We start from the raw sequence: 14572 nt of genomic DNA on the forward strand, positions 1-14572 counted from the left end.
CTGCCCCGCTGCCAAAGCAGAAGCCATAATTGGTCTGTGCTGGTTTCCAGGTTGTTTATTCTGTTTATCTCTCACATGTTCTGCTGCCCTGCCCAGCTCTGTCCTGCAGGGCAGCGTGTGGGGCTCTGCCCTCAGTGGGATGTGACAAACATTAAATACCAGAAACTCCCTGGGCTGGATTTACAAGAACGTGCCAATATCTGTCACCTACGTTGGACAGTGTGTCCCCAGCCTGAACCAACAGAAAAATGCCAACACCACAGTGAGACATGGAGGGCATGAAGGAGGAGAAAAAGGACAAGGCACACCCAATTTCCTCCATCGTGTCCCCTTTGGACCCCTCATCTAGAATCCTAAAATTTTACTTTTGCACCCGTGCCACACTTAATTATTACTGATATCAAACACTCAGAGCTGGTAATTGATCCTGTAAGATTGAAAACTCTTTTCCATGGACAGAGATCACAGCCAGTGTCTCTGGGGGCTCTGTCCAGGGGGGTTCCTGAGCCCTGCCAGGGTCCCAGGGCAGCCAGAGGGAAGTTCTGCATTCCCACAGTGCTCCTGTGGTTTTGGGGTGCAGAGGATCAGCAGGGCTGCGGCTGGGGCAGGAGGTGCTGCAGGAGTGCTGGGGATGAGCTCTGACCAGGAAAGGTGACCCTGGGCTTGGAGCTGATACTCTTGGAGGTTCCCCCTCCATCTCCAACACCCACCACAGTTTGGCCATGGGATGGGGCACAGGGGGGTTTGGAGCACAGGAGGGTCTTGCTGCAGCTCCGGGGTCCTGTCTGTGCCTGCAGACCACGACGAGTGTGCCACCACCAACATGTGCCTCAACGGGATGTGCATCAACGAGGACGGGAGCTTCAAGTGCATCTGCAAACCCGGCTTTGTCCTGGCTCCCAACGGGCGCTACTGCGTGGGTGAGTGAATCCCGGCTGGGCTCTTCCCAATCCCAGCCCCTGCCCACATTCCCGGGCACCTGTGAGCGCCTCAGGGCAAGGGTGGCTGACAAATCCAAGGGTGTGGCCGGGCAGCTCCTGAAATTCTGAATTTCTGCTGCCAGAAATTGTCTCTTTGTGGGAGAAGGGGAAAAAGGGGAAAGGTTCTCGTGTCCTGAGCCCCCGTCTGTGTGTCCTGAGCCTCTCTCGGTGTGTCCTGAGCCTCTCTCAGTGTCTTCGACCCTCTGAGTGTCCTGAGCCTCTTTTCAGTGGGATTTGAGCCTTGTCTGTGTGTCCTGATGCCCTGTCCGTGTGTCCTGAGCCTCTCTCTGTGTGACCTGACCATTGTTCTGTGTCCTGAACCTCTCTGCATGTCCTGAGCCCCTGTCCGTGTGTTCTGCCTCCTCTCTGTGTGTCCCAGTCCCCCACGTCACATCCCAGCCCTGTCTCCTCATGTCCCAGCCCTTTCTCAGTGATTCCCAGTCCCCTCCTCATGTCCCAGCCCTCTCTCTGTGTGTCCCAACCCTCACTCCATGTGTCCCAACCCTCTCTGTGTGCGTCCCATCCCTCTCCATGTGTCCCATCTCTCTCCATGTGTCCCAACCCTCTCTCCTCATGTCCCCTCCCTCTCTCCATGTGTCCCATCCCTCTCCATGTGTCCTGAGCCTCTCTCCATGTGTCCAAAACTCTCTCCTCATGTCCCAGTCCCCTCTCCATGTGTCCCTTCTCTCTCTCCATGTGTCCTGAACCTCTCTCCATGTGTCCCATCCCTCTCTGTGGGTGTCCCATCCCTCTCTCCATGTGTCCCATCCCTCTGTCCACGTAAGCCAGCCCTCTCCTCATGTCCCAGTCACCTCTCTGTGTGTCCCATCCCTCTCTCCATGTGTCCCAATCCCCTCTCCATGTGTCCCATCCCTCTCTCCACGTGTCCTGAGCCTCTCTCCATGTGTCCCATCCCTCTCTACATGTGTCCCAGCCTTTTCTGTGTGACCCAACCCTCTCTCATGTCCCCTCCCTCTCTCCATGTGTCCCAATCCCCTCTCCATGTGTCCTGAGCCTCTCTCCATGTGTCCTGAACCTCTCTCCATGTGTCCCATCCCTCTCTGTGGGTGTCCCAATCCCCTCTCCATGTGTCCCAATCCCCTCTCCATGTGTCCTGAGCCTCTCTCCATGTGTCCAGCCCTCTCTCCTCATGTCCCAATCCCCTCTCCATGTGTCCCCTCCCTCTCTCCTCTTGTCCCTCCCTCTCTCCCTGTGTCCCTCACCCCGGGCTCACCCCGCTGCCTCTCCTGCCACGCGCAGACATCGACGAGTGCGAGACGCCGGGGATCTGCATGAACGGCTGGTGCATCAACACCGAGGGCTCCTTCCGCTGCGAGTGCCTGGGGGGCCTGGCCATCGGCGTGGATGGCCGCGTCTGCGTGGACACCCACATGCGCAGCACCTGCTACGGGGGCATCAAAAAGGGCACCTGTGCCCGCCCCTTCCCTGGCGCCGTCACCAAATCCGAGTGCTGCTGCGCCAACCCCGACCACGGCTTCGGGGAGCCCTGCCAGCCCTGCCCGGCCAAGAACTCCGGTGAGGCCATCACTGGGCGTGCCAGGGGTGCTCAAGGGGTGTTCCTGGCATGGTTTGGGCAGCTTGGAGAACTGTAGGAACGGGGAAAGGGGTGCCAGGCAGGCAAAAAAGGGAGAGTGGGTGCCCGAATCTGGTGCTGGGATGTTGGAAGTGGCGGTATCAGGATTAAAATGCACAAAGTCGCTGCACCAAGGTTGGGAGAGCTCAAGGGAAGTTTGGACAGTGCTCCCAGGCACAGGGTGGGATTGTTGGGGTGTCTGGGCAGGGCCAGAGGTTGGGCTGGGTGATTCTTGGGGTCCCTCCCAGCTCAGCTGGTTCCGTGCTTGTGTTGGTGTGAGCATAAACAGGCCTAGAACTGCCCCTCTGACAAACACAGAATGGAACCCTCGGTGGGTTGGAGCACTCAGCTCAGTGACCCTCACTGTGGGGAGCGTCCTGCCACGCTGATGGCTCTGTTGTGCTCTGTCCCCAGCGGAATTCCAGGCTCTCTGCAGCAGCGGCATCGGGATCACGGCTGATGGCAGAGGTGGGTGCAGGATTCCAGAGGTGGGTGCAGAATTCCTCAGGGGAATTCAGGATTCCTCAGGGGCATTCAGGATTCCTCAGGTGCATTCAGGATTCCTCAGGTGCATTCAGGATTCCTCAGGGACATTCAGGATTCCTCAGGTGCATTCAGGATTCCTCAGGGACATGCAGGATTCCTCAGGGGCGTTCAGGATTACTCAGGTGCATTCAGGATTCCAGAGGTGGGTTCAGGATTCCTCAGGGGCATGCAGGATTCCTCAGGGGCATTCAGGATTCCTCAGGGACATTCAGGATTCCAGAGGTGGGTTCAGGATTCCTCAGGGGCATTCAGGATTCCTCAGGGCAGTGCAAGATTCCACGGGCACGTCCCACAGCACCCTCAGCTGCTTTTCCTGGAGCGGGGATGAATCGGTGGGAGCTGTGCCAGGAGAGGCTGGCCTGTACTCCCCGCTGTAATGGGAATCAGCAGTGGGACCCTCCTGGTTGTTTCCCTCCTCTGCTCTCCAGCTCTTCCTTGGGGTGTCCCAGGCAGAGGGAGGTGACAAACCGTGCTGCCAAGGGGCTGCTTTGAGTTCCAAAGGTCCCAGTGCCAGCTGGGCAGTGTTTGGAGCAGCAGGGAGAGCACGGAGCAGCCAGGCAGCCACGGCCTTGCCAAGCCTTCCAGAGAGAAGGAGCCAGAGGCGAAGCCCCGGTGGCTCCTTGGGCTCCCATCCAGGGCTCCGTGTCCTGGCCGGAGGCAGTCCCATGGGAATGATGAGACTCTTTCTAGCAAGGCCGTGCTCTGGTCATTCCAGCCCTGCCTGGCTGCACTCAGAGCTCTCCAGGCTGCGTTTCCCTGGATGGAAACCAGCTCTGAGAGCGTGGGGACAAAGGCCAGCAGTGCCTGGGCAGCTGTGGCCATCTGGCACCGCGGGGACCCTGCGCTGCCAGCACAGACTGCGCTGGGCTGGGCAAGGCTGGGGCGTGCCAGGGGGGAATCTCTGCCCTGGCACGGGGGTTGGCTCCGAAGGAGCAGAGGAAGGGATGCTGCTGCAGGGAAGGGACAGTGCCCACCTGGCTGCCACCCTTCTGCCTCACTCGGTGCTGAACCCAGGGATGATTCCAGGGCCTGAGCTCAGTGCTGGGATAAAGAAGACTCTGGGATGTCACACAAGGACCTGAGAACCCTTGACATAAAACTGGGCTTATCCCAGCCCCTTATCCAGCTCTCTCCTCCTGAGCTCAGAGCCCCAGGCTGGGTCAGGACAGGGAGAAGCTGTGGCTGCCCCATCCTTGGGCTGTCCAAGGCCAGGCTGGACAAGGTTTGGAGCAGCCTGGAATGGTGGAAGTGCAACGAGATTGGCTTTAAGGTCCCTCCCAACCCAAACCATTGTGGGACCCCATGGCTCCTGCAGTGAAGAGCCAGGAGGTGGAAGGTCTCTGTCTCTGCATTTGCTGGGGTCCACCTCATGTGCCTCTTTTCCCTGTCAGACATCAACGAGTGTGCCCTGAACCCCGACATCTGCCCCAACGGGATGTGTGAGAACCTGCGGGGGAGCTACCGCTGCATCTGCAACCTGGGCTACGAGTCCGACCCCACGGGCAAGAACTGCGTGGGTGAGTCAGGGCCTGGCACTCGGGGGGCTCAGGGGATGCAGGGTGCCAGGCACCTCCAGGAGCTGCTGCAGCACCTGATCCCCTCGAGCACCATCCAAATCCTCCCCAGCAGTTGGACTGGGGGGAGAACGGGAAGGGTGGAAGCTGGAGAGCTCATGGGTTGGGATGAGGACACTTCAGTGGGGAAAGGAGAACAAGGAATCCGTTCCCTGCTCCCCGTGGGCAGGGGTTCAGCGCCTCCAGGAGAGCAGGGGCAGCTCTGATTCTGCTCTGGGAGCAGGGACAGGGTCCAGGGAATGGCTGGGGCTGTGCCAGGGGCGTGGGATGGAGATCAGGGAAAGGTTCTGGGATTTGGGATGGAGAACAAAGAAAGGTTCTGGGACTGGGGATGGAGATCAGGGAAAGGTTCTGGGATTGGGGATGGAGATCAGGGAAAGATTCTGGGGTTTGGGATGGAGATCAGAGAAAGGTTCTTGGATTTGGGATGGAGATCAGAGAAAGGTTCTGGGACTGGGGATGGAGATCAGGGAAAGGTTCTGGGATTGGGGATGGAGAACAAAGAAAGGTTCTTCCCCCTGAGGGCGGTGGGCACTGAATTCCCCCAGGGAATGGTCCCAGCCCCAGCCCTGCCAGAGCTGCAGGAGCGCTGGGGCAGCGCTCTGGGACAGGCTGGGATTGCTGGGGAGCAGAGGCCGGGCTTGGATCAACGATCCACGACGGTGCGGGGGAAATTAACCCTTCCCAGCCCGAAGCAGCTGACGATGCCACATCTGTCCCCAGATGTGGACGAGTGCAGCGTCAACCGGCTGCTGTGTGACAACGGGCTGTGCAGGAACACCCCCGGCAGCTACACCTGCACCTGCCCCAAGGGCTTCGTGTTCCGCACCGAGACCGACACCTGCGAAGGTAACGGGGCCAGAGCTCCGGGGCCAGCCCAGCTGGAAATAAATCCCCAAATCCTCAAATCCCCAAATCCCCAAATCCCCGCCTCCCTCCCCTGCGCTGCCCCGGGCTGCAGCAGCTGCACCGTTGGGGCTGTGCGGGTTTGAGCTCCTTTTTTGGGATTTTTCCCCGGTGGTTTTTAGCGGTATTTCACACTGCGTTCAAAGCAGAATGGACACCTGAGCCCAAAACGTCTGAGCCTGGAAACCAGAGCGATTTCCTCCAGGGCCACAACATTTGAGCTTGAGGCTTGACCAAAATTGCAAGGTTTGGGGAATTTGATGGAAAGGCTGTAATTTGGAGGGAGAGAAATGGTTTCCTGTGCACAGAGGCCTCAAATATTTGAGAACTGGCACTTTGCACACAAGTGCCCCAACCACCCTCAGTCCAAGTAATTTTTTAAAATGTTGTATTTTTTCATAGTGTTATTAGGCCTCTCTCTATTACATGTATAATTTATATATTTATATGGAATTCATATGTAATTGATAATTTATTATTTATGTAATATATTAAGTAGTATTTCTTACATTCTATATTGTATTGTTCTATAATATAAATATATAATATATAATATAAAATATAAATATATAATATATCATATCATAATTATATATTATATATTATATATTATATATTATATATTATATATTATATATTATATATTATATATTATATATTATATATTATATATTATATATTATATATTATATATTATATATTGTATACTATATAATATATAGTGTATATAGTTGTATAATAACATATAATTATGTAGATATTATATATAATAACATATATAATAACATATATAATATATAATAGATATAATTTCTATTATATAATATCAACATAATACCATATATGATATATATTTATGATATACGTTATATTAGTATATTATATAATATTTTTATGTTCTATAGCACATATTATATCACAATATATTTATATATTGCATGTTTTATATATTTTTATATATTTAACATCTCTTAAACTTATATTATATATAATATATTTATATATAACATAAATATATATATATATATTTACCTCTTAAACTATTATTATAACATCTCTTAAACTTATAACTCTCATTATCATATTTAAATCAATGTAAAAATCCAATTTAAACCCACCATTCTTGGCTCTCTGTGCTCTCACCTGCTGCAGTCTCTGTCCCCCAAGGCCGTGTCCCTGCCACTGCCCCCAGTGACGCTTGTCCCTTGTCCCCGCAGACATCAACGAGTGCACATCCAACCCGTGTGTGAACGGGCTGTGCCGGAACAACGCCGGCTCCTTCGCCTGCGAGTGCTCCCCGGGCAGCAAGCTGGACCCCAGCGGCACCATCTGCGTGGGTGAGCAGGGCTGGCTCCTGCCACGCCGGGTGGCACTGCCAGCCTCACCCTGCGCCGCCACCCGGCTGGCCCAGGGACGGGAATTCCAGAGGGCAGGGGCGGATGGGATGGCAGTCCGGGCTGGGATGGAATTCCCAGAGCAGCCGTGGCTGCCCCTGGGTCCCTGGCAGTGCCCAAGGCCAGGCTGGAGCAGCCTGGGATCAGGGAAGGTGTCCCCACGGCAGGGGTGGCACTGGAGGGGTTTTAAGGCTCGGGGGACCAGGCGGTTTATGGGAACAGCCACATCCTAAGGGATGGGGAAGGACATTTCCCAGGAGCCGTGGGGAAGGACAGCTCCTCTCAGGGCTTCCACGCCCTGGGATGGGGCAGGGGCAGCCCCTGAGCCCCCGGTGTGTCCCTGCAGACAGCATGAAGGGCACCTGCTGGCTCAACATCCAGGACGGGCGCTGCGAGGTCAACATCAACGGGGCCACGCTGAAATCCGAGTGCTGTGCCACCCTGGGCGCAGCCTGGGGCAGCCCCTGCGAGCGCTGCGAGATCGGTGAGTGTTGGAATCTGAGGTATTGATGATTCTGAGATTGTAAAATCTCTGTCTTTCTGCCCCGCTGCCAAAGCAGAAGCCATAATTGGTCTGTGCTGGTTTCCAGGTTGTTTATTCTGTTTATCTCTACCATGTTCTGCTGCCCTGCCCAGCTCTGTCCTGCAGGGCAGCGTGTGGGGCTCTGCCCTCAGTGGGATGTGACAAACATTCAATACCAGAAACTCCCTGGGCTGGATTTACAAGAACGTGCCAATATCTGTCACCTCCGTTGGACAGTGTGTCCCCAGCCTGAACCAACAGAAAAATGCCAACACCACAGTGAGACATGGAGGGCATGAAGAAGGAGAAAAAGGACAAGGCACACCCAATTTCCTCCACCTTGTCCCCTTTGGGCCCCTCATCTAGAATCCTAAAATTTTACTTTTGCACCCGTGCCACACTTAATTATTACTTATGTCAAACACTCAGAGCTGGTAATTCATCCTGTAAGATGGAAAACTCTTTTCCATGGACAGAGATCACAGCCAGTGTCTCTGGGGGCTCTGTCCAGGGGGGTTCCTGAGCCCTGCCAGGGTCCCAGGGCAGCCAGGGGGAAGCTCTGCATTTCCACAGGTGAGGCTCTGCCCGGCTCCGGCATTCCCGAGGAAATGCTGGAGCTGGCATGGAGATCAGAGCAGCGAGACATCCCCAGAGGGTGGCTGGGCACTGCCAACGCTCTCAGGGACGGGGTGGGGATGGTGGGGTGTTGTGAAGGGTCAGGAGCTGGGCTGGATGATCCTGTGGGTCCCTCCCAGCTCTGGATATTCCATGATCCTGTGGGAATGCTGGAAGGGTTTCCATGCTGACATTCCTGTCCCTTGCAGACACCGCCTGTCCCCGGGGGTACGCCCGCATGAAGGGGGTCACCTGTGAAGGTAAAGTGTTGCAGGGACGGAAAACTGCTTTTCTTGGGAATGTGATTGCTGTTATCCTGCCTCTCCGAGTCTTGGGGGGGGGGAAATCTCCACTCTCTGGCCCTTTGTCTGTCTGTCTGTGTGTCTGTCTGTGTGTGTCTGTGTCTGTGTCTGTGTCTGTGAGTCTGTGTCTGTGTCCATGTCTGTCTCTGTGTGTCTGTGTGTGTTTCTCTCTCTCTCTGTCTCTCTGTGTCTCTCTGTCTGTCTGTGTGTCTGTGTCTGTCTGTGAGTCTGTGTGTCTGTCTATGTCTGTCTGTGTCTGTGTGTCTGTCTGTGTCTGTCTGTGTCTCTCTCTGTGTCTCTCTCTGTGTCTCTCTGTGTTTCTCTGTCTGTCTGTGTATCTGTGTCTGTTTGTAAGTCTGTGTGTCTGTCTGTGTGTATCTGTCTATGTCTCTCTCTGTCTCTCTCTCTCTGTGTCTCTCTGTGTCTGTGTTTGTGAGTCTGTCTGTCTGTGAGTCTGTGTCTGTCTGTGTGTATGTCTGTCTATGTGTGTCTGTGTGTCTCTCTGTGTCTCTCTGTCTGTCCATGTGTCTGTGCCCAGATCCTGGCTCCATTTCTGCCCTGTTTTCATGGCAAAGTTGTCACTTGGAGCCCAGTGAGCAGCTCTGGGCTCCTCCCAGCTCCTCCAGGAGCCCCTTGAGGCCCCTGGCCGTGTCCCCAAGCCATCCCTCCCCTTGTGCCACCCCACAGATGTGAACGAGTGCGAGGTGTTCCCGGGCGTGTGCCCCAACGGGCGCTGCGTGAACTCGGCCGGCTCCTTCCGCTGCGAGTGCCCCGAGGGGCTGACCCTGGATGGCACTGCCAGGACCTGTGTGGGTAAGGACACCTCCTCTACCCGGATCCTGCCCTCCCAGGGGCTCCCTCCCCACCAGCAATGCTTGGGAATTGAGTCATACCTGAAAGACCCCAAAAAACCTCGCAGCTGAACCAGTTTCGTGTCTCCAAGTCCAACCATTGTCCTTCTTGGGTGGGCTTCGGGAGTGGCCAAATAACCTCGAGAGTTAAGGATGTGGCCCAGCAGCCGTAAAAAACCCCAGTGCCACACTTCTGCCCTTCATGTCCCCAAGTACAACCATTGTCCTTCTTGGGTGGGCTTCGGGAGTGGCCAAATAACCTCGAGAGTTAAGGATGTGGCCCAGCAGCCCTAAAAAACCCCAGTGCCACACTTCTGCCCTTTGTCGGGGCCACCTGTGCTTGCACCACTGCAAGCCTGAATTTAAGCAAGTTTAAGCCTGGATGTGGCACTCGGTGCCGCGGTCTGGGTGACGAGCTGCTGTCGGGTCACAGACTGTCCTCCACCATCCCAAAGCTCTTTTCCAACCCGAATTCTGGCATTCTGTGACGCTCCACTCTCTGGCCCTGTTGCCATGCTGTGGAATTCCTCCCCGTAAAGCTTTCCCACCCACGCGGGCGCAGCTTGGAGAGCGCCCCGCGGCCAGAGCCGCCCGTGGCGGGCAGCGGGGCCGCGCGCGGTGGGGCTGAGGCGCCGTGTGTCCCCAGACGTGCGGGTGGAGCAGTGCTACATGCGCTGGGACGAGGACGAGTGCACGGAGCCGCTGCCCGGCAAGTTCCGCATGGACATGTGCTGCTGCTCCGTGGGCTCGGCCTGGGGCTCCGACTGCGAGGAGTGTCCCCGCGCCGGCTCCGCCGAGTTCAAGGCGCTGTGTCCCCGCGGGCCCGGCTTCGCCAACCGCGGCGACGTGCTCTCGGGACGGCCCTTCTACAAAGGTGAGCGACACTCAGGGGCTCACAGGGCTCAGCTGGGCTCGCTCCCCATCTGCTTGAGCTGAGGGGGTTCATGGAGAGCCCCCCTGGCTGGATGTCTCCGATGAACCCCCCTCAGATGTCAACGAGTGCAAGGTGTTCTCCGGGCTGTGCGCCCACGGCACCTGCAGGAACACCATCGGCAGCTTCAGGTGCATCTGCGGCAATGGCTTCGCTCTGGATGCTGAGGAGAGGAACTGCACAGGTGAGGGAGCCCCGCTCTGGGCCTTTCCTGCTGCTTCTGAGGGGCTCAGCGGGATGGGGATGCCCAGAGGGGTTCTGGCACTTATTAAGGGACGTGGAGAGGAGCCATGGGCAGGAACATCAGCACCAGGGCCAGGGTGGATGGGGTTTGGAGCAGCCTGGGAAGGTGTCCCTGGGTGTCCCTCCAACCCAAACCATCCTGGAATTCCGTGATTCCACAAAGCTCCTCCTGCCTGTGGGGTGAAGGCTCAGCCCTGCCCCAGGGAGCAGCAGAACTGCAGCCTCTCCAAGGACGGGGGATTCCTTTCCTGCCGGTCCCTGGTGGGCTGTGCAGGCAGCCCAGCGCTGGCTCTGGCCCTGCTGGTGGCCTGTCCTGCCCCACGGCCTGTCCTTGTCCCCAGACATCGACGAGTGCCGCATCTCCCCCGACCTGTGTGGCCACGGCTCCTGCGTGAACACCCCGGGCAGCTTCGAGTGCGAGTGCTTCGAGGGCTACGAGAGCGGCTTCATGATGATGAAGAACTGCATGGGTGAGCGGGGCTCAGCCCCCAAGGGCACCTCCTGCCCCTCCTGGGACAGGGCTGGGCCCTGGGACAGGGCGGGCACAGCCAGAGCTGCCCAGTTCCCTGAACTCTGCGTGGGTTGAGCTCTCCGTGGGGAGCTCTGGGACACCCTGAGCCCCCTTCCACCCTCTCAGTTCTAGGGGCTCCCTTCACCTGCCCTTTTAACCTCCCTTCATCCTCACACAGTTCCTTACAGCTCCTCCCGTCTGCCCAAGGCTTGTTTTTATTCTGTCAGAGTCTCATCTGTTTTCAATTGAATAATTCTTGTTTGGAGCTTAAAAAAATCCCATCAGTGACCTCAGTACGTCAGTTTGTCTCCAACAGCTCAGCCAGACTCTTGCTGTCCTCTAATTCCTGGCATTCCACGTTCCTCTCCTCTGTCCAGCCAGACTCACTTGTCTGACTGACCTGCTCTTAATATTCTGCTTTGGCTTGGACTTTCAAACCACTTCAAGCCATGATTCAACATAATTTATTTATTTTTCATGTTTTATTCTCTGTGCTCTTTAAAATAAATCACTGCCCCTGGCAGGGGCTTTGTCTTTTCTGTACAATTTGTAGCGTGGGTTTCCACAGCTCCCACTGATCATCCTCCTCCTCCTGCTCCATTTCTGGGACACTGGGAATGTCACAGTCCTCACCCATGACCTGGTGCCTTCTTGCAGTAGTCGGATTTCTAATCTTTATAGAAGGATATAAATTTCATTGTTCTGCTTTTAAATTGAATGCTCACTCTTACTTCTCCAATTCCACTTTATCCTTTTTTTTCTGAGTGACAGGGAGCTGAGTCATCTCACCCCAAAGGGGGTGGTGGCATTTTGTCATTGCCTGTGGTCAAGGATTAACTTCTTCCCACCTGTGTTTGGCAAAAGAATTTGGCTTCAGCCTCCTGAGGGATGAATTCTTTCCAGCCTGGGGCAGGGGACAACACCAGCAGTGAAAATGCAATCTGGGATTCACCAGAAACAGGCTCCCACTGATCTGGGGGTGTTTGGTAGGGACCTGTCACCCCCATTTTCAGGTGTATCTCAGCCCATTTTACCTGAAAATCTCATCAGTGTTTTATCCAAATCAGGGAAAATAACCCATTCTTAACTTCAAGGAAAATAAACATGAGAAGAAAATGAGGGTTTTTTTTTAATATATCCAACCCCAGTCCCTTTTTCTTCTGTCACTGAGGGGCTCTTGGGTTCTGCTGAGGTCGAGGCACAAGGTGGGATTTGCCAACATTCAGACTCCAACCAGGAGAGCACTGGAGCCAAGCCCTGCTCTGTTAACCCTGTGATATTCCCTGTTCTGGGACCCTGCACTCCCTGCCTTGTTAACCCTGTGATATTCCCTGTTCTGGGACCCTGCACTCCCTGCCCTGTTAACCCTGTGATATTCCCTGTTCTGGGACCCTGCACTCCCTGCCCTGTTAACTGTGGGATATTCCCTGTTCTGGGACCCTGCACTCCCTGCCCTGTTAACCCTGTGATATTCCCTGTTCTGGGACCCTGCACTCCCTGCCCTGTTAACTGTGGGATATTCCCTGTTCTGGGACCCTGCACTCCCTGCCTTGTTAACCCTGTGATATTCCCTGTTCTGGGACCCTGCACTCCCTGCCCTATTAACCCTGTGATATTCCCTGTTCTGGGACCCTGCACTCCCTGCCTTGTTAACCCTGTGATATTCCCTGTTCTGGGACCCTGCACTCCCTGCCCTATTAACCCTGTGATATTCCCTGTTCTGGGACCCTGCACTCCCTGCCCTATTAACCCTGTGATATTCCCTGTTCTGGGACCCTGCACTCCCTGCCCTGTTACCCCTGTGATATTCCCTGTTCTGGGACCCTGCATTCTGTGCCCTATTAACCCTGTGATATTCCCCCTTTCTGGGATGTTCCTCCAGTGGAGAAGCCTCTGGAAGGGACCAATCCCATTTTCCTGTGTAGATATCAACGAGTGCGAGCGGGACCCGCTGCTGTGCCGGGGCGGGATCTGCATGAACACCGACGGCAGCTTCGAGTGCATCTGCCCCCCTGGGCACGAGCTGACAGCCGAGGGCAACACCTGCATTGGTGAGGGGCACAGCAGGGAAATCCCACAGGGAGAGCTCCTGCAGGGCTGTGGGTATCTCCTTCCCATCCCGTACGTCCCATCCCTGGAGGTGGCCAAAGGCTTGGAGCAGCCTGGGCTAGGGGAAGGTGTCCCTGCCCATGTCCCTGCCCATGGATGATCCTTAATGTCCCTCCCACCCAAAGCCTTCTGTGCTTCCATGATAAGTGAGTCCAGCTCATCCAAGAGGAGCTCATTCCACGACCAAGAGCTCCTCCAGACCAAGCTCATTCCCAGTGTTTTGTCCCATTGATTTATTTTGCCGCTCCCTTTGGCCAGTGGGACAAATCCAGTTCGGACACCCAGGGGTGGGCACCAGATGATGGCCTGAGCAGGGCTGGCTGCTCCAAGTGCTCTTGTCCCCTCAGACATCAACGAGTGCTCCCTCAGTGACAACCTCTGTCGCAACGGGCGCTGTGTCAACGTCATCGGCACCTACCAGTGCTCCTGCGACTCGGGCTTCCAGGCCACGCCGGACAGGCAGGGCTGTGTTGGTGAGTGCTCCTCTAAATTGTCCTTCCAGAACCTTGGCATGAGCCCAGAACCCTCCCGGGCTCGTGTGTGTTGTGTTCAGAGGGCAAAGTGTTGCTGTTGGACATGAAATGAGTACACGGAAGCTTGGGAAGTTCAAAAGAGAAAAAAACCCTAGTTTTATTCCAACAGCTGGTATTTTTAGAATTCCAAAGGTGATCGTGGATTGGAGGATGGAATTGCCACCACTCCAACCACACTGGTCCAAAGATCGGTCAATCATTTCTCTGCACCCACAGAAAACGATGTAAACTATTCTATTTATACATTAAATGGTGTGGGACCTCTGACTCTCAAATACATAAACGTTATCAGAAGGCTAAAGAAGTTTTATGCAAACTTAAAACTTTCAAAAGAACTATAAAAGAAAACACTTTTAAGAGTCAGGGCAACCGTAAAGCAAAGGAGGAATGTCCTGGATGAGTGACAGTCAAACCTGTGCTGCTGGCAAGGGGCTGTCACTGGCTGTGAGGGCACTGCCAGGGGCTGGCCAGAAGGAATGAGGTGTTTTCTTGTGGCTGGGGGAGCTCTGTGTCCTCTTCTCCCACCCAAACTGCAGCCTGGGCTCTCGTCTGTGCAGGGCCAGGGGCTGGGCTGGATCCCTGTGGGTCCCTCCCAGCTCAGGGCGCTGTGTGCTTGTCCCCAGACATCGACGAGTGCACCATCACCAACGGGGGCTGTGACACCCACTGCTCCAACTCCGAGGGCAGCTACGAGTGCAGCTGCAGCGAGGGCTACGCCCTGATGCCAGACAAGAGGTCCTGTGCAGGTCAGTGGCCACCTTGGCTCCTGCAGGTGCTGCCCCAGGGACCTCTGTGTCCCTCGCAGTTGGCTCCATGATGAGGGAGTCTCATTTTTAAGACCCTTCCAGAGAAAGGATTTTTCTGGATGGATGATTTTACTTTGCACTGCCACATCCAGCCGCTCACAATTTGAGATTTCCTCCTGCCCCTTCGTGCTCCAGCATTCACTGTGTTCACCTT

The 14572-nt window shown here is 55.1% G+C and overlaps 1 protein-coding gene across 2 annotated transcripts in view; it reads left to right on the top strand.

Annotated features, from left to right (window-relative positions):
• Window positions 1–14572, top strand: part of FBN3 (fibrillin 3) — an 84306-nt gene that overhangs the window by 42317 nt on the left and 27417 nt on the right. For both annotated transcript variants that reach the window (XR_014950245.1, XM_021546168.3), the window contains exons 15-29: window positions 798–920; window positions 2241–2516; window positions 2989–3042; window positions 4512–4637; window positions 5418–5543; window positions 6818–6937; window positions 7341–7478; window positions 8342–8392; window positions 9122–9247; window positions 9932–10159; window positions 10275–10400; window positions 10801–10929; window positions 12896–13021; window positions 13427–13552; window positions 14236–14358. Coding sequence is in view for 1 of the 2 variants with exons in the window: in XM_021546168.3 (XP_021401843.3) it covers window positions 798–920; window positions 2241–2516; window positions 2989–3042; window positions 4512–4637; window positions 5418–5543; window positions 6818–6937; window positions 7341–7478; window positions 8342–8392; window positions 9122–9247; window positions 9932–10159; window positions 10275–10400; window positions 10801–10929; window positions 12896–13021; window positions 13427–13552; window positions 14236–14358 (1998 nt within the window). In the remaining variant the exon portion in view is untranslated. The remainder of the gene's footprint in view (window positions 1–797; window positions 921–2240; window positions 2517–2988; window positions 3043–4511; window positions 4638–5417; window positions 5544–6817; window positions 6938–7340; window positions 7479–8341; window positions 8393–9121; window positions 9248–9931; window positions 10160–10274; window positions 10401–10800; window positions 10930–12895; window positions 13022–13426; window positions 13553–14235; window positions 14359–14572) is intronic.

The sequence above is a fragment of the Lonchura striata genome, chromosome 28 (genome assembly GCF_050655825.1).
Source record: "Lonchura striata isolate lonStrDom1 chromosome 28, ASM5065582v1, whole genome shotgun sequence".
Classification (NCBI taxonomy): domain Eukaryota; kingdom Metazoa; phylum Chordata; class Aves; order Passeriformes; family Estrildidae; genus Lonchura; species Lonchura striata.